Source organism: Neofelis nebulosa, chromosome 16 (genome assembly GCF_028018385.1).
Source record: "Neofelis nebulosa isolate mNeoNeb1 chromosome 16, mNeoNeb1.pri, whole genome shotgun sequence".
Lineage (NCBI taxonomy): Eukaryota > Metazoa > Chordata > Mammalia > Carnivora > Felidae > Neofelis > Neofelis nebulosa.
Genome location: NC_080797.1, coordinates 55,191,145 through 55,215,128, shown reverse-complemented (window position 1 = coordinate 55,215,128; position 23,984 = coordinate 55,191,145). Strand labels below are relative to the sequence as shown.

At 38.1% G+C, this 23,984-nt stretch overlaps 1 protein-coding gene across 20 annotated transcripts in view; it reads left to right on the top strand.

The window, feature by feature from the left end:
* ACACA (acetyl-CoA carboxylase alpha) overlaps positions 1-23,984 on the top strand; it is a 280,594-nt gene that overhangs the window by 77,495 nt on the left and 179,115 nt on the right. For 18 of the 20 annotated variants that reach the window (XM_058703419.1, XM_058703413.1, XM_058703420.1 and 15 more), the window contains 6 exons: positions 8,075-8,207; positions 10,017-10,155; positions 16,494-16,603; positions 17,419-17,500; positions 18,730-18,828; positions 20,146-20,252. In XM_058703419.1, coding sequence (XP_058559402.1) covers positions 8,075-8,207; positions 10,017-10,155; positions 16,494-16,603; positions 17,419-17,500; positions 18,730-18,828; positions 20,146-20,252 — 670 coding nt within the window. Of the gene's footprint in view, positions 1-594; positions 718-8,074; positions 8,208-10,016; positions 10,156-16,493; positions 16,604-17,418; positions 17,501-18,729; positions 18,829-20,145; positions 20,253-23,984 lie in introns of those variants that run through there. The other 2 variants (XM_058703424.1, XM_058703426.1) reach the window with 2 other exon arrangements.

Below are 23,984 nucleotides of genomic sequence, written 5' to 3'. Positions count from 1 at the left end.
TGTCTTGTCCTTTCTACTTGCTTTCTTTACCGCCTGACCTGCTTTTTCCCTTCTTGCAGTCTGATAATCAGTATTATTTGTTTGATTGGATCTCAGAAATTACCCTACTTAGGCTGTGCTGTCCTCCTCCCTCTGGATTTCACGACCTCATTATTCTCTTGGCTCAGTTGTCCTTGTAGACTTGTCTTCTTTTTGCCCCGGGCCCTCCCTGTCATGTGCTCCTGGCAGCTAGGAGAGTCTTGTGGAGCTTTTTCTCTGGTGACTGTCAGAAGAAAGTGACCGTTGTTGAAACATGTTTGCTGCCGCTCATGCAGAGCTAAGATCTGTTTTCTAGTTATACAGGCTTTTCTGTTTCTCCCCCTCTCCTCTTAGTTCCCTTGGGAAATCAACCAATTCTGTGTGTAAACCAAGTTTAGGGAGAAAATACAAAAAGGAGGAAAGGTGGGGAAATGTGGAAATTGGGGACAAAGTAGACAAAAAGACTGTAGTTTGAGGCCATCAGGAATACTCTAGTCTGACTGAAGCAGGGCCAAGAAGTAGGCAGAAGGCACAGTATCTCTTGTCCTCCTGGGTTTTAAGCACCTGCAACAGGAGGACGGACTGCAGCTTGTGTTTACAAGACCGAAACCTGAAGAAAAAGCTTCCATTCCTTTGCCATCTTGATATGCAGGGTTCTACAGAGGAAATTAAGGAGATGAGATATTACATGCTTCAAAGGTAAGTTTTTAGGTGCCGTATTTGGGCTATATATACCTTTAAAAAACAGTAAGACTTTGACAGCTAAACCCTGGAACTTACGGGAAATTTGGTTTGGTGATTTTGTTGTATCTATAAGAAAATTTTTTATTTTATTTCATTATGATTTTTTAAATTAATTATTTATTTTTAAATTTACATCCAAGTTAGTTAGCATATGGTGCAACAATGATTTCAGGATTCCTTAGATTCCTTAATTCCCCTTACCCATTTAGCCCATCCCCTCTCACACAACCCCTCCAGCAACCCTCTGTTCTCTATATTTAAGAGTCTCTTATGTTTTTGTCCCCTTCCCTGTTTTTATATTATTTTTTGCTTCCCTTTCCTTATGTTCATCTTTTTTGTATCTTAACGTCCTCATGAGTGAAGTCATATGATGTTTGTCTTTCTCTGACTGATTAATTTCACTTAGCATAATACCCTCTAGTTCCATCCACGTAATTGCAAATGACAAGATTTCATTCTTTTTGGTTGCCGAGTAATACTCCATTGTATATATGTACCACATCTTCTTTATCCATTCTTCCATCAACGGACATTTGGGCTCTTTCCATACTTTGGCTATTGTTGATAGCGTTGCTATAAACATTGGGGTGCATGTGCCCCTTCGAAACAACAAATCTGTCTCCCTTGGATAAATACCTAGTAGTGCAATTGCTGGGTCATATGGTAGTTCTATTTTTAATTTTTTGAGGAACCTCCATACTGTTTTCCAGAGTGGCTGTACCAGTTTGCATTCCCACCAACAGTGCAAAAGAGATCTTTCTCCGCATCCTTGCCAACATCTGTTGTTGGCCTGAGTTTTTAATGTTAGCCATTCTGACAGGTGTGAGGTGGTATCTCATGTGGTTTTGATTTGTATTTCCCTGATGATGAGTGACGTTGAGCATTTTTTCATGTGCCGGTTGGCCATCTGGATGTCTTCTTTGGTGAAGTGTCTATTCATGTCTTTTGCCCATTTCTTCACTGGATTATTTGTTTTTTGGGTGTTGAGTTTGATAAGTTCTCTAGATTTTGGGTACTAACCTTTTATCTGATACGCTGTTTGCAAATATCTTCTCCCATTCCATCAGTTCCCTTTTAGTTTTGCCAATTGTTTTCCTTTGCTGTGCAGAAGCTTTTTTTGCTTTGGTTTCCCTTGCCTCCAGAGACGTGTTGAGTAAGAAGTTGCTGCAGCCGAGGTCAAAGTTTTTGCTTGCTTTCTCCTCAAGGATTTTGATGGCTTCTTGTCTTACGTTTAGGTCTTTCATCCATTTTGAGTTTATTTTTGTGTATGGTATAAGAAAGTGGTTCAGGTTCATTTTTCTGCATGTCGCTGTCCAGTTTTCCCAGCACCACTTGCTGAAAAGACTGTCTTTGTTCCATTGGATATTCTTTCCTGCTTTTTCAAAGATTTATTGGCGATACGTTTGTGGGTCCATTTCTGGGTTCTCTTTTCTGTTCCATTGATCTGAGTGTCTGTTTTTGTGCCAACTTTTAATTTTATTTTTAAATTTTATTATTTTTTTGGGGGCGCCTGGGTGGCGCAGTCGGTTAGGTGTCCGACTTCAGCCAGGTCACGATCTCACGGTCCGTGGGTTTGAGCCCCGCGTCAGGCTCTGGGCTGATGGCTCGGAGCCTGGAGCCTGTTTCCGATTCTGTGTCTCCCTCTCTCTCTGCCCCTCCCCCGTTCATGCTCTGTCTCTCTCTGTCCCAAAAATAAATAAAAAACGTTGGAAAAAAAAAATTTTATTATTTTTTTTAATGTTTTATTTTTGAGACACAGTGCAAGCAGGGGAGGGGCAGAGAGAAGGGGACTGAGGATCCAAAGCAGGCTCTACGCTGATAGCAGTGAGCCCAATGTGGGGCTCAAACTCATGAACTGTGAGATCATGACCTGAGTCAAAATTGGACGCTCAACTGACTGAGCCACCCAGGAGCCCCAGAAACATTTTTGTTTAAAAGAAATGAGTAAAATCTCTCATATTTGCTCCTGTTCTAAGCCTTTCTTTTACATTCAGAATTTGAATCAAAGATACCCAGGCACATGTATGCTATTATAGTCATATTGAAAATAACCACCCCTGCACAGACCTTGCTGTGCTACTCTTTCACTAAGGGATCTCACTCAGTCTGTGCCATATTTGCTCACTGGCTTTGGCTGGTTTTTCAGGAGTGAAGTCTCTTCACTTGTTGCAAACGGAAATATCAATTCTGCGTAGTATGAACATCCTATGGTACCTTCCAAAAAGTTTTGAGAAAACTTTTTAAAAATGTGTCTCTGGGGCTGGGAAAGGTGCCTGCCATCATTGTCCTGGAATGTGACAGGGGGCAGTCAGACTGTTGTTGAGGGTGCCAAGCTCTGTTACCCTAGGATCTTTCTTCTTCCTATTTGTAGAACTTGGGGCTGAAGAGGAAATGAGTCAGGCCTCCTTGGCCTTCTTCAGGCCTCTTGCAGGTCTGTACTTCTCCATCAGAGGATTAACATGAAAGACCTGAATGATGGGCTTGATAGCAGTCATTAAGGGCTCCTCCATTATCTTTTTTTATTTGCTTGTTTTTGCAATCTAGAATTCTTATTCTGAAAAATACTAGCTGAAAATTAAACTTGACCTTGGCGGAAACAGAAAATTAGCAATAAACACCAAGTTGACAAAATTTGCCTATAGAATAGTTATCCTTTCCTTTTCCTTTTCATTTGACCTCTTCCCTTTTCATTTGACCCTTTTGGGGGAAAATCAAGCAAAACTTCCACTGAGTGTCAAGTAAATAAAAAGCCTTTGAGCTATTTTATCTATTTATAGAAATATATATACACACACATATATGTATATGTATAATTAAGAATTTTTTTTTTTAAGGTTTATTTATTTTTGAGACAGAGAGAGACAGAGCATGAATGGGGGAGGGGCAGAGAGAGAGGGAGACACAGAATCGGAAGCAGGCTCCAGGCTCTGAGCCATCAGCCCAGAGCCCGACGTGGGGCTTGAACCCACGGACCGTGAGATCGTGACCTGAGCCGAAGTCGGACGCTTAACCGACTGAGCCACCCAGGCGCCCCTTAAGAATGTTTTTTAATTGGTTGGTTAAGTGTCCAACTCTTGATATTGTCTCAGGTAATGATCCCAGGGTCATGGGATTGAGCCCCGCTTCAGGCTCTGCATTAAGTGTGGAGTCTGCTGGGGATTCTGTCTCTTTCCCTCCGCCCTTCCCTTGCTCTCTCTCTCTCTCTCTCTCTCTCTCTCTCTCTCAAATTAAAAAAAATGAGGGGTGCCTGGGTGGCTTGGTTGGTTAAGCGTCTCACTTCCACTCAGGTCATGATCTCACAGTTTGTGAGTTCGAGCCCTGCATCGGGCTCTGTGCTGACAGCTCAGAGCCTGGAGCCTGCTTCAGATTCTGTGTCTGCCTCTTTCTCTGCCCCTCCCCTGCTCACACTCTGTCTCTCTCTGTCTCTCAATAATAAATAAACGTGAAAAAAATTTTTTTAATTAAAAAAAATTATTTTTATGTATATAAAAGTATTTTTATATAACATTACTGTTTATATATACATATAAAACAATCATATATATACACATATGTAAACAGAATACACACATATATACATATTGTGCAAACACACACACACACACACACACACACACACACACACACAGAATTTTGTTTCTCTGTGGGTAAATATAACAGATGACCTGTCCACTGTTTCATAGAGGCGTCTCTCCTGGAGCAATCTGTCCTCCAATTTGAACAGTCATATCTAGGGAATTCCTTTCTCTTTTGTATTGGTTCATCTGTTTCTTGCTTCCCTTCTTTTCCTTTTTCTTGGTTTACTCCATCCTTTTGGAAGACAGCATTCTCTGATAGCTTCCTGAGAAAAGATAGATGAGAGATAAAGGTTTTGAGATCTATTCCATCTTTATACTTGATCCCCTTGTTTTCAGCATGGTGAAAATTCATTCTCACTTCAGAATATGGCTATATGAAGGATCCCATTGTTAAAAGTAAGACATAGTTTTGTTTTTATCCCCTCTTTGATTATAAATGATTCTCAGAACTCACTAAACCATTGATAAAATCTTATGACCAATCCCTTCTCCTCTTTAATTTTATCAATGAAGACTTTCCTTCCTTTCTTGTCTTATATACTCAGGTAGCTCCTTGTTGATTCTAAGTAATAACTTACCTATCTTTTCGCTCCCTCCCTAAATAGCTGACAGCTGATCTCTGAGGAGTGTGTGTTTAACTTTAGATGTATAGAATTATATAACATAATCTTTCATAGCACACTCATTGGTCCATTTATGGGCTAATATTATTTATTTATTTGGTTATTGCATTATTTAAAAAAATAATATAAAAAGAATTTGAAAACCCACCATCTAAAACAAAGGTAGGTCCTTGACCATCACCTGCATCTAACTATATGGTCTCTCCTCCTTAGTACTTCTCCCTGTCTTCCCCCACCCAGATAATCATTTTCCTTAATGATATGTTCATAACATTCTTTTATCTTCCTGTTTATTGTATCTATATGTATCTCCCCAAAATGTATATATTTTAGTTATTTTAACTTTATGATATGTTCTTAAAATTATAATCTGTGCATAATCTTTATATAATATTTTTGGAGTTCTGAATACTTGACTGAGGTCTCCTGTTATTTCTAATAATATGCAGAATCTTTTGTGTTTTCTATGTGAATGATTATATCACTCACAAATAATGACAGTTTAACTTCCTCCCTAGCAGTCCTAATGCCTCTAATTTATTTTATTTTATTTTTTCATTTTATTGCACTTGCTAGGAAATCTAACACAGAGTTTCACATTTATGGATTTTCTAAAATTAAACCATCCTTGCATACCTGGGACAAACTCAACTTGGTTATGGAGTAACTTTTTTGTAATATTTTACCCATCCTTGCACCAATACCCTGCTATTTAGAATATTTTATTCAGGAATTTTGCATTTGTAGTCATGAATACAGTGGACCTGGACTTTTCCCTTAATGTGACTTATTTGTCTGGTTTGAGTATCAGTGTTACTCTAGCTGAGGAATTTTACTTCTTTTCTCACTGTTTGAAAGTTTGATAGACTACTGCCCTTAAAAGTTGTTTGAGAGCACTTCTCTTTTATTTTTTATTTGTTTTTACTTTTTAACATTCTTTTCTTTCCACTGCTGAGCACTTAGTATTTTTTTTTAATGTTTACTTATTTATTTATTTTGAGAGAGAGCACAGGAGCATGAAGGGGAGAAGGGCAGAGAAAGAGGGCAAGGGAGAATCCCAAACAGGCTCCATACCCAGTGCGGAGCCCAAAGTGGGGCTCAGTCTCACGACTATCAGATCATTTTACTATGAGCTAAAATCAAGAGTCAGACGCTTAACCGACTGAGCCACCCAGGCACCCTGAGAACTTGTTTTTTAAAACTGTCTGGACCTGGTATTTTCTTTGTGGGAAGATTTTAATCATACCCTTTTATTTTGAAAAGAAATTACTGCAGCATCGATGTTAGAGTACAGGATAAAGGAAGGAAAGGTGGGAATAAGAAAAGAGCTGTCCGTTAAACAGTGTGTGTAAGTGCTTAGTTATAGCCATTATCTCATTTAACCCCCAAAACACCTTTTCAAAGGAGGCCTATCAGTCAAGGTCCAGTAAGGGAAAGAGAAACTGCATTAGGTATTATAAACCAGTGGGCATTCAGTAGTGAGAACTGGTAACTTGGGTATTTTCTACAGTAGCTCCAAAATTAATACTTGCAGGAAGCAGCTACCACCCCTAGGGCTGGGAGAAAAAAAGGAAGAGGTAGGGTTACCAGAACCTAGCAGCTTGACGGAGGGCCAATCGGGGCTGATGCTTGCACCTCTGAGAATAAGCTTTGAGTAGCTGGTGCTCAGGACAGGTGAGTAGCTAGCCTGACAGTTACGTGATTAATAGGCCCAGGCAGCACAGCCCAGAGGGTGAGTGAACGTGGCAAGGCTGGTTCTGCCAAGGAGCCACAACCTGCTGCTACTGGTACTACTGAGAGATGCAACGAGGCTCCCACTAGGAATATTGAAAGATGGTAGAGGCTGGAATTAACTCTCTGTTACTGTGGAGCAATGATGATAAAAGCTGGAAAACAAAAATAAAATCCCTATTCTTACCATTCTGCCTTCCCATTGGCAGAACCGATTAGGTTTGCAGAGTCTTAGCTTTATCGTCACAGGGCAGAACATAAAAGGGTGAGCTTGGAGTTGAGAGACAGTAGGTAAATAACCAGAACAGTCTATACTATGTGTATTTTGCAAAGAGAAAAAGGAAGTTGAGCAAGGTTAAATTATTTACTTAAGATCATTGGAAATATTAAGTGGACAGATCTGGATTTAAACCCAGCCCTGTACTTTTCCAGTACCATATTTCATCTATTCTTAAAACACCATTGATTGTTAGAGGCACCATTATTGTATATACCGCTGAGAAAAAAAATACTGCCAATTAAATAAAGCACACCATCAGTTGTATGATACACATCAATTTCAGATATTTTTCTAAGTTTTTTTTTTTTTTTAATTTTTTTAACGTTTATTTATTTTTGAGACAGAGAGAGACAGAGCATGAACGGGGGAGGATCAGAGAGAGGGAGACACAGAATCTGAAACAGGCTCCAGGCTCTGAGCTGTCAGCACAGAGCCGACACGGGGCTTGAATTCACAGACCATGAGATCATGACCTGAACCGAAGTCGGTCGCTTAACCAACTGAGCCACCCAGGCACCCCCTAAGTTTTTTTTTAAAGGAGGAGTGTCTTAAATTTGATGAAATATGATATATTATTATGCTGCCTTGTAAAGTATTTGGTTTTGGAGTTGATTTTGAAATGCCTGTGGAATACACAAGTGAAACGCTTCATCGGCAGTTAAAAGTGTACATTTCATAAGAAAAATGGAGGCTAGAGATACAGAGGTGAAGGTCATCTGTATTCCAGAATCATGATCTAATGACAGCCTTGCTGTTTTCTTAGCTGTCCCAGTCTCTCTGAGTCTGTTATCTCTACTATCTCATTTCAGTCTGTGCTTTTGCCTGTCGCTTTGTGATGGGATTTGTTGGTAAACCATAATATTATCTTTTATTATTCAAGAACACTTATATTTTTTTCTTAAATTTCCATAAGCAAATATCTTTTTCCCCCCTTCCTGTCTTCTATTCAAAAAGTGTGTGACCTGTCAGCATACAGTCATCACAAGGGTGCAGTTGGAAGTGCTGTTATAAGTATGGTAGTGAAAAGCAGACCCCTAGGGGAGATAGATGGTGTGAAGAAATCCCATCTAAAGACTTTCATGCTTTCTTTGTTTTTATAGGTCCAGCATGTCTGGCTTGCATCTAGTAAAGCAAGGTCGAGACCGAAAGAAAATAGACTCACAGCGAGATTTCACTGTAGCTTCACCAGCAGAATTTGTTACGCGTTTTGGGGGGAATAAAGTGATTGAGAAGGTAAGTTATAACTTGCTGAATTACTTTTTTTCAAAAGCGCATGAGATTTAATGACTAGACATGTCTAGATTTGCTCAAAACCAACATGTAGTTTTTAGAGACTAACTGCCTTTTTCTGCAGAATTAACCTCTCTGCCTCCGTAGCATCCTGTTAATTTCACTATTTCCTGTGTATTTACCACTGAGGTAATTTAGGCATAGCTAATTAAAAGATGAAGTGGTCAGAAAGTTCTTTTTATTTTTATTTTTATTTTTAAAATTTTTTAATGTTTATTTTTGAGAGACAGAGAGAGAGAGAGAGAGAGCGCGCGCGCGCGCGCGCGTGCGCATGCACATGCGCACAAGTGGGGGAGGGGCAGAGAGAAAGGGAAACACAGAATCCCAAACAGGCTCCAGGCTCTGAGCTGTCAGCACAGAGCCCAATGCAGGGCTTGAACCCACGAACCACAAGATCATGACCTGAGTCAAAGTTGGACTCTTTGCTGACTGAGCGACCTAGGTGTCCCCAGAAAGTTCTCTTTAAAACAACCTGTGGTTTTATGAGGTTGGGCTTCAGGAATCTGAGAAGGTATGGTAAATTGATTGGCTGGTGGGGTGGTGGTAAGGAGATACTATGTCACATTGGATTGAGAGCTAAGGGAGTGAAGGCTTAAACAGTTTGATATACTGTGAACTGATGGCTTTTCCTGGGTATTTGAGATGTTTAGAGGGAATATGCCATATGAAATACTTAGACATTACAAGTATTTTGAAGTGTTGTGAGCAATTCTATGCCCCTTTTGTCTAAACCATGTCAGAACTGAGAGGATGACTTGGTTGAAATAGCTTGCGGTGATTGAAAAATTAAAGGGTGGGAACCTGTATTCCCACTCCTAAAAGTTTTGCTCCAGTGGTGTCCTTCTGTTAGTCTTCCAATAAAGATAGTTTATATTTTAGCCTGTGTTACCCTGGGGCCGTGGTTGCAAGATAGGTCAGGAGGTGAAAGGTTTGTTTATAGAGAAGTCTCAGGATCATTGATTCTTCTACTTTTCTTCTTGTGACCATTCTTCATAAGGTAGTCTCTACACTTCTAAGGCATTTGCGGTTTAGCATTTTGGAGAGAGGTAGTGGTTGGTGCCAGGGTTCTTACACATGTGCAGGCCTCTGTGCCTTGTTTTACTACAACAGAGAATAGTGAAGGACACTACACTGTTTAGTCTTCCTTCATTCCTTAATAATTCATCACCCCTCTGAAGTTTGTCTTCTGTGCCCTAGTAACAGGTATAGTAGAATAATTCACAAATTCACAAGGTTTGAAAATTGTGATTTTCCCCTTCAAGAAATGAAGTAAAAAAGCAGTAAGCTTTAGCTGGCATATATTAAAGTATTTGCTGGGCTAACATTTTAAAATATCCTTTGATCATGTGGGAGCTGGTTCCTAACCACCTAGACTAGCAACACAGATTCTTTTTTTTTTTTTTTTTTTTTTTTCAACGTTTTTTATTTATTTTTGGGACAGAGAGAGACAGAGCATGAACGGGGGAGGGGCAGAGAGAGAGGGAGACACAGAATCGGAAACAGGCTCCAGGCTCCGAGCCATCAGCCCAGAGCCCGACACGGGGCTCGAACTCACGGACCGCGAGATCGTGACCTGGCTGAAGTCGGACGCTTAACCGACTGCGCCACCCAGGCGCCCCAACACAGATTCTTAATTGAAAGTCTGGTTCTTCGGAGTAAGATAGGTCTACACAAATGGTCTCATTTCTTTTTGTCCATCATTGCCTGCCTCTTCTACTTCTCTCTCCAATTCCCATCCCACCACTCTCCCAGGTTCTTATTGCCAACAATGGCATCGCAGCAGTGAAATGCATGCGGTCCATCCGCCGATGGTCTTATGAGATGTTTCGAAATGAACGTGCAATCCGATTTGTTGTTATGGTCACACCTGAAGACCTGAAAGCCAATGCAGGTGAGTGATTAGCATGAGAAAGCATCATCCTTGAGCATAAAGCATTGAATAGCAAAGTCTGTAGTAGGAGAATGTTAACTTGGGGGGATTCCCAAACCCTAAGATTTCTTTTTTAAAAAGTGTCAATAATAGGCATATATAAGTGATTGTACTATATTTAACCTCAGCATCAATTCCTACGTTCTAAGTAAAAATAAGTAGAAATTTAACCAGTGTTGATTGGGGTTTCTAGGTGTATGCCTTTCCAGTGTCAAGTATTGGCTAATCTGCATAAGTAGATTGGCATGTGTAAGTGGAAAGATTGAAAGAAAATGCTATTTCCCTTATGAGCAAAGCTACACTGAATTTTAGAGAATCTTGGGGTTAAGATTCTTTTTTACCCTCCTCCTGAGGGATCCAAGTGGGTTTCATTCTGTGAGCTCTTCTGCATATTCTCTCTACTCAGATGGTCCTCCATCTGAGAGTTGTAGATAAAGACCATTGGTATAGTTGAGAGGATATGGCTGGTCTTTCCTCTTTTTATCACTAAAGTATAATCTCTAAGATAGAAAACTCACAGATAACATTAGCTCTTTGAAGAGCTATCTTTTTAAACCTATTTGGTGTGTATATTCTTTCTCTATTGAGACAATGATGTTAACTATTCCTAAGGAGTAGGGGTTATTATGTTATCTTATTTAGAAATAGATAACATACCAGGTTATTGGAAAGCATATGTTATTATGTGAAATCATTTAGTTTGACCCTTTAATATCTCTGAGTCACAATTTTTGTTATCTGTAAAAGGAAGATCATAATATCTAATTCACTGCATAGTTATAAAGATGAAATTGTCTGTAATAAACATAAAACTACCTTGCATGATTTCTTTTTCCCCCATCTATTTCTACCTGGTGCTCCTATTAATTCATTTATTCCTTCACTCAGTGAACATGGAGACCCATAGTTGAATAAAATCTGATCTAGCTCTAAGAAACAAATAATTTCAGTACTGTTAGATAAGTGCTATAATAGAAATATGCACAGGGTACTGCAGGAGCACAGAGTTGAGGCATCTTAACTTTGCTCTTGGTGACAGGGTTAAGAGAAAGCTCTTTGAAAGAAGTTATGCCTAACCAAGAATGAGTAAGCAATTAGCAGGATGTTCCAGGCAGAGTGTTCCAGGCAGAAAGAACAGTATATGCAAATGTATGAAGGCGTGACACAGTGGTTTGGTGGAAACTACAGATGTACTTGTTAAAGTACAAGATGTGATTTAATATTTCTCAAAGAAGGCCTTGATTTGCATCCTCAGGAGCATAGACTTTATCTTTTTAGGAATGTGTGTGTGTGTCTCTGTTGGACATTAAAGGATTGGTATTTTAAATGGATTAGTTGTTGTTTTTAACAACTTAAAAGTAGAAGAGTGTAATGAATCCCTTCCTATTTACCTATCATCTAACATCAACAATTATCAACTCATGGCCAGTCTTGTTTCATGTATACTTTCACCTCCTCCCCTGTTCACACAATTTCTAAAGCAAATTCTAGATATATTATCTCATGTGTATCTTAAAGAAACTTTTTTTTTTAACATAAGCAACTAGATGGACAATTCAGATGGTATCTTGGGAGATCCATTTGTGGAAGGCAATACTAGAGGATATGATGAGGCTGAGAAGATAAAAGAAAGAGATGGTTTGGAGATTTAGGAGGTAAAATTGACAAAATTTGGTGATAGAAGAGTCAATGATTACTGTTAGGTTTTTAACAGTAGGTTGACTAGGCAACTAATGCAAAATATCAACCAGAAGAGTAAGGTTTTTCTGGGGGCGGAGGGTAGACAGATTAGGTTTAGAGTACTTCTGGTATAAGTAGATCCTATAAATCCTATAAAAAGTTGGATATATCCTTCCAGAACTTAGAAATAATGAGGGCTAGAGACTAAGAGTCTACATTATCAGCAAACATGTGGTAGTTAACACTACCCCCTGAAAGAACAGGTAGAAAATAAAGAGAAGAGGACTGAAGATGAAATTTTATAGAAGAGTAAAATTTTAGTGATAGACTCAGGAAGATAGGCCCATAAACAATGCTGAGAAGAGATGATTGGAGACAGAGAAGAAACAGAAGAAAGAAAAAAGAATTTCAGTAAGGAGGGTCAAATGTGTCAGCGGTTCAATAAGATAGGGATAGAACCTTCCAGTAATTAGGAAACCATCGGTAGTATTGCCAGAATAGTTTCAGTGGAGCAATATGAGTGTGCAGACTGTTATCAGATGTTAAGGAATGAATAGGAAGTGACAATGTAGGTGGGTTTTTTAAAGAATTTTGGATGAGAAGGGAAGAAAAAAAGGTAGTAACTGAAGAGAAATACAGTCTCAAGGGAGGATTTTTTTTTTTAATTTTTTTTTTTTTTCAACATTTTTTATTTATTTTTGGGACAGAGAGAGACAGAGCATGAACGGGGGAGGGGCAGAGAGAGAGGGAGACAGAGAATCGGAAACAGGCTCCAGGCTCCGAGCCATCAGCCCAGAGCCTGACGCGGGGCTCGAACTCACGGACCGCGAGATCGTGACCTGGCTGAAGTCGGACGCTTAACCGACTGCGCCACCCAGGCGCCCCTCAAGGGAGGATTTTTATTTTTCAGAGTGAAAGAGACTTGGGAATGTTTATAGGTTGAGAAGAAGGAGTCCAAGAGAAAGAGGGAAAGGGGTGGAAGTACACAAGGGACCTGGAGGAGATGAAAGGGGATGCAGTTAAGAGCACAGGTGGACAAAAATAAGCATATTTTCTAGTATTTAGTCTGAGAAACAAAAATCGGTAATGAGGCAAATGTATTTGTACAAGGATATTCATTGTAGTGTTATTTAAAATAATGAGAAACTACAACAAAACAAAAAAAATAAAATAATGAGAAACTGGGAGTAACTTAAGTGTCCAACATGAGCAGATTAGTTAAGTATAATGCGCAACACCAATTCTGTGAAATACCATGCACACATTAAAAAATATTTTGTAGAATAATGTTTATTGGTCTGAAAATGCGTTGTAATAAATTGCTACATTATTTACTATTTTTGTACATAACAATATTACCATAAACTTGGCTGTTTACAACAACAGACATTATCTTACAGTTTCAGTAAGTCAGAGCATGGCTTAGCTGGGTCTTCTGCTTCAGGTTATTACAAGACTGCAATTATTTGTCAGCTGGGTCTGTAGTCTCATCTGAGGCTCGATTTGGGATGGACCTGCTTTTAAACTCAGGTGATTGTTGGCAGCATTCAGTTTTCTGTGGGCTGTCCGACTGAGGGCCTGAATGTTTAGCTGGTTATTGGCCAAAGACTACTCCTGACTCCTTGTCATGTGGGCCATCCCCAAATGACTGCCTGCTACTTCAGAGCCAGGAAGGGAAAGTCTCCTAGTAAAAGATCAGTTACTTTCTTATGTAACGTAATCATGAAAGTGACAGCTCCCCACCCTTGACATGTTCTCTTGGCTAGCAAGTCATAGATCCTGCTCACACCCAAGGAGAAGGGATTCCTTAAGGTATGGATACCTGGAAACTGGGATCATGGGAACAGACTGTCCATCACTATTGCAAAGAAAAAGTTAGTTATAAGGAGATTGGTAGCATGACATGATAGGGAAAAAGACATTGTGTGTAATTAGAAAAAAAGTTATAATGACATATACCAACAGCAGTAGTAGTTATCTTTGGGGGTGGTATTTTGGGGTGTTTTTATTTCTGTTTCTTTTTCCAACTTTTTTGCAAAGAGTTTATACAGTTTTACAATTTCTTTACAAGTTATTTGAAAAAGAACTCAGAAAGGATTATGATACCAGTGGTATTGAATTAATTATTTTGATTGATTTTTCCTTTTTTCTAACCTTTCTGTTATGTTAATTATTTTAGTAGCTTTACTGAATATAATTTATGTACCATGAAAGTCACCATTTGAAAAGTACACAGTTCTGTGAGTTTTGGTAAACTTATACCATTGTGCAGTCATCATGGGAATCCAGTGTAAGATAACCATTACTTTTACAATTTAAAAGATTATGGAGAAGGAGCCTTAGATACAAGAGCTGGTTATTACCATAAGGAGAGGACTTTATCCTGAGACCTGGAGGGGAGTGGGCTGACATGACAGGTTAAGGGATGGTAAGGGTGGTAGTAATTGACCCAGTTGCATATTTTTGTGTCGTGAAAGGTAGATGATTAATGAAATCCGTAGAAAGAAATGAGTGTTATCCTTGGAGGGGAGTTTTGTTCATTTGTAAATATTCTCCAGAATAGCATCTCTGCTGTAATTATGGCAATTGTGGGAACCAGGAGGTAATGGAGAAATCCAGGCTGTGTGATTAAGATGCAATTTCTTTTTCTACTTACCAGGGCTTCTCATTAGTGTCTATAGTAGTGATAACAGAAGATTGATTGGTGTAGAACTCTGAACTGTTGTTGGTTGGTGACAGCTGTACATTTGCAGATTCTGTGTGCATGCGTGTGCACGTGTGTGTGTATGTAGGTCAGCAATTAAAGTAACTTTTTTTTCCGGTACTTAGGGCTACTGAACTTCAGAAAAGACTAAACCACAGAAGAAAAGTTAGATAGACTTGACTGTATAAAAATTTCTATTTTGCAAATAAAAAAAAAGAAAGTTAAAGACAGATTGTAATCTGGAAAATATACTGGCAGCAAAGAATGTCTAACTATAATAGAGCAAATGACCCTTCAGTAGAAAAGGAACAGAGAACATGAATTAGGTAGATAATAAAAGAAGAATGAAAAAGGGACAGTAAACATATAAGAAATTTGATACTAATGGTAATCAAAGAAATGCAAACTGAAACAGTAGTAAATGGGGATTTTTTTTTTAAGTTTATAAGACTGGTAAAGTTTAAAAGAGTGATTATACCTAATATAGTTGAGAGTACAGACAATTTGTCATCCATGTTGCTAATGAGAGTCTAACATGGTTCTGTCTTTGAAGATGTGGATACATTTTGACCTAGTTGTTTTACTTCTAGGACTATATCCTGAGGGTATAATTGGACAGCAGTATAAGGATATTCATCATTCTATTATTTTAATATTTTCCAAATTATTAATGACTTATATGTCCATCAATGAGTAGTTAAATGAATTATGAATTATTGTTACTTTGTGGAATGGTAGGCATCCATTGAAATATTGGGTCTATATTAAGTATATATAAAATACTAAATATATATTAAATATATCTCTATGTCACATAGGGGAAGGTACCCACAATATATTGTTAAATTGGTTAACAACTGATGATTTCTAGTATATCGGAGCATGAACTGCTTATCTTTGAGTGGTGGGGCAATGGGTGATTTTGACTGTTAAATGGTATTATTTCATCCTGATACATTATAGTTTTTTAAAAATAATTAACATGTTTTTCCTTTTGTAGTCAAAGAGAACAATAAACCTGTTTTTATTTGGAACAAACTATAGGTTTTTGCATCTTACTTTGAATGGAATTTTTTTTAGAAGGATGTAAAACCTTTAAAAATTAAGAATAAGATAGAAGGAATGCTAATAAATAAACTTGAGCAAGTTATTTGACTGCTCCAAGCCAATTTCCTGTAAATTAGGCACCAATAATACCTATCATATATAGGATTACTGAGTAGTAAATAATATATATAAACTGCTTAATATACTTACTGCACATTGTAGCTGCTCTACCATTATTGCCAGGAATAGGAAGAGAGAGACATCAGGTGACAAATTTGAAAGGGAATACGGAGCAAAAAAAATGTAAGGAGGGAAAGAAGTTATCTTTCAAAAGTGTCTTTCAAATACCTATTATCTCCAACATTCCAGATAAAGTCTTTTCAAGCCCTTGGTATATGCCAGTAACTAACCTTTCCTGTCCAGCCAGTCCACAAACCCTTCAGGCTCTGCCCTCTTTCCCAGTTTGTCACAGCTTGACATCAGGAAAAGGGCTTCTCAGAGTACAGTGCAAGTTAAAGATAAAGGATGTTAGGGCTAAAACTTTTTATCAGAATAAATAATTGTACAGGGGTCTCTAAGTGACATATCATCCTTGATAGAGAGGTCTTAAAGGCCCTTCAAAAAGGTTACATAGTGAAATGTTTGAGAGCTGTTGTTTGAATAGAAGAGCTTCCTGAATACCAGATTAGCATGTTAGTACCCATGACTTAACAAAGTCAGAGCCTCTAACTAAATGTCCTGGGACTTACCTCGTTAATGCAGTTTGTCCAGTCGTTAACTGTGATGGTATCGTCTTTTATGTAGTTGTGCTCTGTTCTATTTCTGGAAATAAAGCATGTGTTCTCTATTAATTTGCTTGCATTTTCAGAATACATTAAGATGGCAGATCACTATGTGCCGGTGCCAGGAGGACCAAACAACAACAACTATGCAAACGTGGAATTAATTCTTGATATTGCTAAAAGGATCCCAGTGCAAGTAAGAGATGCCAGTGTGTCCTTTCAAACCAGTTTAGCCATTTTACAGTTAGACACAAGGGGCTATCCAGAGAAGAACTTTAAATTTTATATAAAGCATCTTTGTTGAAAATTGATAAAGCTTTTTTTGTGAGGGGTATAACAGATAGGGAAAAGAAAGATGGAAAAAATGAATGAGGCAAAAATAAACATAATACAATCAGAAGGTCTGTAAGGGTCTTTCAGAGATTATTTATACTATCCATTTCACCTTCAAACTATCTCAAGTAAATAAAAGTTCCTTTTTCCAATGGAATATTCTTAGCTGAGAATATGGTAGTATAGAAATAGATTATTTCTTCCCTATTATGTTAGGATGTTTAGGATAAATGTACTTAAGCCCAGAGAGAGAGAAAAAAAACAAAACTAGAGATTTATATGGCAGTATAACCACTAAATATAAATGTGGAGTTGGGTGGCCAAAGTAATTGAAACTGTGAAAGAAAACTAGTATTTCTAGAAAAGGCTCTGTAGAGTATAGTGGAAAGGTTATGAATTGAGTTTCCTAAAGAGTAACAAGACTAGCAGGATCTTAATATCAACCTCAACTTTGTTTTGACCTCTTTGCAGAGGTTTTGACACAATGGACTGCTTATTCTTGTTCCATAAAAAGTTTGCCAAGAATCAAGTAATTCGGCTTCTGCCGACTTAAGCATTAGGCAGCTCTGGAGCTATTGTACCTCATGGTGTGGGGCCAGTCTTGGTAGAGAGTAGTACAGTTTATCATGTTATTTTAGTATGAATTTTAAGAAAGAATCATATTATCTTCCCTTATAGGCAGTGTGGGCTGGCTGGGGTCATGCTTCTGAGAATCCCAAGCTCCCAGAACTTCTTTTGAAAAATGGCATCGCCTTCATGGGTAAACCTTTCTAACATACTCTTCCTGTCTTTCTGGTTCTCTTTGTCAGTTTTGCCCACATTCCACTTTATATTCTGCTTTTCTTCTGTTTAACATGCACGGGGCTCTTATTTTTCATCAATCAGCAGCTCTCAGAGTAACCCTCTTCATTTCTTTTTTTTGTCTCTTCTTCACTTTTTTAAAAATATAACTTATTGTCAGGTTAGCCAACATCCCTTGTATACAATGTGCTCTTGGCTTCGGGAATAGATTCCCATGATTCATTGCTTACATACATCACCCAGTGCTCATCCCAACAAGTGCCCTCCTCAGTGTCCATCATCCATTTCCTCCTCTCCCCCACCAATCAACCCTCAGTTTGTTTTCTGTATTTAACAGTCTCTTATAGTTTGCCTCCCTGTCTGTTTGGAACTATTTTTCTCCCTTCCCTTCCTCCACTGTCTTCTGTTAAGTTTCTCAAATTCCACATACCTCTTCCTCATTTCTTACATCCTACTTATCTTTCTTCATCTTGATTGTGTTTCTGTCCTCAGGTTCTTTTCCGTGAGATATGGAGGAGGCTCTGATTTCCAAAACACTGGCTTTTTAAAACTTGGCATTAACCTTAAGAAAATATGTAGAGAAAGGACCTCTTTTTGTGTAGCAGAAATCATTGAATATTAGGATGCCCTAGGACTGTGCCCTTAAATATGAATCAGCACCTTCACATTTAAGCATATAAGTTATATTCCTATAAGTGAGAGCTCTTTCTTCTGACTTTTCTGCTTTCCTTTAGCAGAGAGAAATCTTCTAAAGAGATAAATGTTTACTAATGATAAATTTTCCTTTTGGATTCTCCTAAGACCAAGGAGGGCATATCTCAGATTTGAACCCCAAACTTTATAAGTCCTTTATTTTAAGATTGCTTAAAAAAAAAAAAAAAAAGGACTTTGATAACCTTGTCAAATTGGATCATGAACAATGATAAAATCAGAGTTAGATTTGTCAGGAATTTAATTCAGCATACATGCTGAACTCTCACTGTATGCTAAAAGCTTATTACATTAAGTTCTATAAAGAGTACAAAGATGAGTCATAACACAGTAATCCCCATAATCAAGTTCACGATCTCCATGATATATGATGTAGGGGAGACCAGACAAATACAAAAATAATTCTATAAAAGATGAAACCTATGTGATGGAAATGAGGCCAAAACGTTACAATCAGGGTTCTTTTCTTATTTTTAGGTCCTCCAAGCCAGGCCATGTGGGCTTTGGGGGATAAGATTGCATCTTCCATAGTGGCTCAAACTGCTGGTATCCCAACTCTTCCCTGGAGTGGGAGTGGTAAGAAAGTATTTCTTGTTTGTGTTTTGAAGTGCAGAAAAATTCAGTAGGATATTTGGGACTGTGGCTTGGGTCTTAAGGTTATTTAAAATGTTATTTGGATTCTTCAGGATAAGAAATAGAATCCAGGTTGATTTATGGTATTTTATATCTCCTAGGCTAATTTATACACCTGTGATTTTATCATGTCTTAAGAATATAAATTTTGTACCAGTTACACATGTGCTAAACTGTGATTTAAATGATCTTGAGATTTAATTTGAATTTGAGGAAACTCTGGGAAAACTCATATGGTTCTGTAGATTTGGATTTACTCTGGGCAGGCTAGAATCTTCATCACAGATGGACTTAGGCAGAATTAGGTCTTTGAACCTGCCTGGCAGGAGACCTGGTTCACTAAGAAAAACCCACTTACTCAAATGTTTGCCTACTATCATTTTCTTCATGTCAACCTACCATCTATTGATGATTTATTTACTTTGGCTGTTAATTCAAACTCTCATTTGCCCTTGATGCAGAAAATGAGGGCAGTAGTCAACCTTTCTTTTGGGCATACAGAAGAATAAAATTTTTCTTAAAATGATTTATACTAGACAAATCCCTTTAAGAGTGCCATGTGAATCATTATAACTAATAACAATATAAATTTGCTTAGTACTCAACCACAGGGAACAACAAACTAAAATGTCTTTCAAATGGGAACGACCATTGCCTTGAGGCCCAACAGATTTGAACTCTTGTTACTCTGGCTCTCCAGGGGGATTGCAATATCCTCTCTAGACCTGCTGGGTCAAACCGTTTAAAATAAAAGGTTGAATTTGTTCTCGTTTGAATGGAGAGGCTATAGCATACCCCTTGTGGCTGAGTACAGGGACATTCAGGGAGCATGGAATCATGACTCTGCTGAGGCCAATAAAACCGCCATTTCCATTTCCGAGGGCTCATAAAGATTGAATTATTTCCCAGACCTCTGGCCCTGGAGCAGGCCTGAACACACAAATTGAAGGTATTTTGCCTGCTGAGTTGCTGTGAGAAGTCTGACATGCTTTTTTTTTCAGTCTTGTATATTCTTGCATTTTTATAAGTTTGCTCCCTATTAGCTCTCCTGGCTTCCTCCAGGGTAAGAACCCAAGTTGTCAGGTCTTCTAGAGCTAAATACCGCTAACCCTGAGAATTGAGGGCTTTATGGCATCCTTTTTTTTTCTCACATATCCTTAATTTTGGATAAATATGAGGTCATTTTAAAGAAGGAATAGCAGAAAATTGACAAAACAGAAGCTTTTAAAGCAGCTTTTAAGTTACCATTATCTATTACAGGTCTTCGTGTGGACTGGCAGGAAAATGATTTTTCAAAACGTATCTTAAATGTTCCCCAGGAATTATATCAAAAAGGTTATGTGAAGGATGTGGATGATGGGCTGAAGGTAGGTTACTAACTACAGAGTGATGTCTTTCAACTGACTGATTGTAGTCACAAATGTTAATTTGAAGCCTGGTTCATGATATGCACCCATGAGGGCATTGGGATTGTAAGACCAGGAGATATATAGAGTAAGGAAGTGACCTAAATTTAACAAAAATAAATTTGTTGTGAAGTAAGCCCTCACCTGGACAGAACATTTCTTAGGTGGCTAAATCAGAGCTTTTAGAAAATACTGATTCTCTACTGTACTACCTGTTATTATGTGTATGTGTGTGTTTGTGGGGTGGGGGGCAACAAACAACACATATTTGCCCTGCTTGAATTCAGAACCAAGAAGCCAGGCAGATAGAGAAATGTCAGCTTTATTATGGATAGAGATGTTGGTGAAATGGCTTATGTGTTTAGCAACAATCAGATTTGTAAACTGAACGTCAGAGTTAAATATGCTTACTCACTGGGTACTGGTGGTGCTGAATAACCAAAGATGTTTCTCTCCAGAGATAGAGCTTTTACCTTTCAGCTTCTTGTATCACTGAGAGCTGACAAAGAGCATATGCTCTGCGCAGTGGGCTGATCCCAAAGGGGAAGAGGCTGAGCTGTGCATGCTCAGTTCCTCCTTCCAAACTGACCAATCACATAATTTGTTCTTTTTCCCTTGGGGGAGGGGGGTGGGAGCCAAGAGAGGCTGAAAATGTCTAATTACAGTCCATCCTTTTGGAAACATGAACTCAAACAAAAAGAGATCCTTTCTCCAACATTGCCTTTTCTTTCTTTTATAAGTTCTCTTCAGTTTGTTCCCCTTTCACTTTTTAAATAGTTGGAAATGTCAGTTATGCTTCCAAGTAGATGATGAAAGAGGCTGTTTTAGAAAAACACAATACTTGTGTTTGAATTATATGTTATAAATTCAAGAAGAATGCTCAACTAATTTTCCTCTTTTGTTCGCATTTCACGTTGTGTCTTTTAATCTCCTTAATAAAATTAATATTTCTAATTGAATTGCCAACCTCATACTCTATTTGCTATAATTTGCAAAAGTAGAAGCCCTTTGTAAAGAACTAGCTATTTTGCTTGTCAATTGAAATTCCTTTTTTTCCTTGTCATAATTTTGTTTTATTTATTTTTTAAGTTTATTTATTTATTTTGATAGAGAGAGAGCATGAGCAGGGCAGAGGAGAGGGAGGGAGGGAGGGAGGGAGGGAGAGAGAGAGAGAGAGAGAGAGAGAAAGAAAGAATCCCAAGCAGGCTCTGTGCTGACAGCAACACGGGGTTTGAACCCATGAACCTGAGCTGAAATCAAGAGTTGGACACTTAACCAACTGAGCCACATAGGTGCCCCTCCTTGTCTTAATTTTAAACATAAAAATTTCTGGTAGAAAATTTGGAAGGCCAGAAAAGAGATGATGATAAACCCACCATCCAGAGATAGATACATATTCATAACACATTCATATATTTTCTTTTGACCTGTTTTTGATTCGTAGTATATGTTATTATCCTATAGTGATCATCTTTATTAATAGATTCCCATATTTATAATTATTATGATAAGTATAAAATTAAGGTCACTCTCTATATATAGTTTAGTAATCCTTTTTTCTTTTCCTACTTTATATTATATAAGCATTTTCCTCCTGAGATTAAAATTCTTTGTGGGGTGCCTGGGAAGCTCAGTCTGTTGAGTGTCCGACTTCAGCTCAGGTCATGATCAAACGGTTCCTGAGTTTGAGCCCCGCGTCAGGCTCTGTGCTGACAGCTCAGGGCCTGGAGCCTGCTTCAGATTCTGTGTCTCCCTCTCTCTCTGCTCCTTCCCTGCTCACATTCTGTCTCTCTCTTTCAAAAATAAATGAAGATTTGGGGCACCTGCGTGGCTCAGTCGGTTAAGGGTCCAACTTTGGCTCAGGTCATGATCTTGCAGTCGGTGAGTTTGAGCCCCACGTCAGGCTCTGTGCTGACAGCTCAGAGCCTGGAGCCTGCTTCAGATTCTGTGTCTCCCTCTCTCTCTGCCCCTCCCCAACTTGTACTCTGTCTCTCTGTCTCTCTCAAAAATAAATAAACATTAAAAAAAATTTTTTTTAATAATATTTAAAAAAATTTTTTTAATACTTTGCAAATATTCTAAATAGATGACCTGTGCCTAGAGTTTTCATATTTTCTTAAAAGGCCTGCCTTCTTACTGATATCATGTGGACTACCTTATTTTTTTTTTTTAAGTCTTTTCCACATTCGTGGCTGTTTCTTTGATCCCTATCACCCAGTGATAGCCCTTTATTTGCCAATACTATTTCATCATGCTGTTTGTTTTTTAAAAAAATTTTTTTTGTTAATGTTTACTTATTTTTGAGAGAGAGAGAGAGAGAGAGAGAGAGATAATGTGAGTGGAGGAGGGGCAGAGAGAGAGGGAGACACAGAACAAAGCAGGCTCCAGGCTCTAAGCTATCAGCACAGAGCCTAAAGTGGGGCTCAAACCCACAAACCACAAGATCATGACCTGAGCTGAAGTCAGACACTTAACTGACTAAGACACCCAGGTGCCCCTGTTGATACAATTTTAGATCTTATTATAATGTAAACCATAAATCACTGGAATGTTTTGACAAAGGAATGACTTAGTTATTTTAAATTTTGGTTAACTTCTACCTACCCCCTTTACTTTTTGCCATAACAATACTGTCTGGACATTTTTCATATCACTATATATAAAAACCACCTCATTCTTTTTAATAATTGCACTGTATTCTCTTTTTTTAAAATTTAAAAATTTTTAATGTTTATTTATATTTGAAAGAGAGAGAGTGGGGGAGGGGCAGAGAGAGAGGGAGACACAGAATCGGAAGCAGGCTCCAGGCTCTATGCTGTCAGCACAGAGCCCGACGTGGGGCTCGAACTCTGAGCCAAAGTCGGATGCTCAACCGACTGAGCCACCCAGGCGCCCCAATTGCACTGTATTCTAATAGATGGGCATATCTTGATTTAACCAGCTCCCTACTTAATGGATATATAATTAATTTTCAGAAAGTTTAGAATTGCTACCTGATCATTATCAAATGTTGTAAATGTGAAAACTACATTTAGTATGTTTTGAAAATTAATTTTCTAACTAATTTTATTAATATTTGGGCACCTGGGTTGCTCAGTCAGTTAAGTGTCCAACTTAACGCTTGGGTCATGATCTTGCTGTTCATGGGTTTGAGCTCCATATTGGGCTCTGCGGTGGCAGTGTGGAGCCTACTTGGGATTCTCTCTTTCTCCTCTCTCTCTACCCCTCCCCTGCTTGCACGCATTCTTTTTCTCTGTCTGTCTCTCTCAGATAAATAAATAAAACTTAAAAAAAATATTTCAGTGTCTTGTTATTTTTATCTTTTACAAAAAGTTAAGTGAGAAAATAATTTCTGGATATGTGAGAGTTCTGATTTGTTGAATATTTTATGTTGTCAGAAACTGTACTGAGACCATTGACTACCTCTACCTTTTTTAAAAATAAAAATTAGAGGTAAAACATGAAGACCTGCATACTATAAGAAATTCCAATAATATAGAAATAAATACAGTAAAAAGTAGAAGTATATCTATTTATCTTCCTTTTATCACCACTGGTGTATATTCTAGCCTTTTTTTTTTTTTTTTTGCACCCACATATGTGGGTGTATGAAAGTATACATAATTATATATAAACATACAGTTTTATTTTGTTTTTGGCCTACACAGGATTGTCTTACATTGAACCATATGA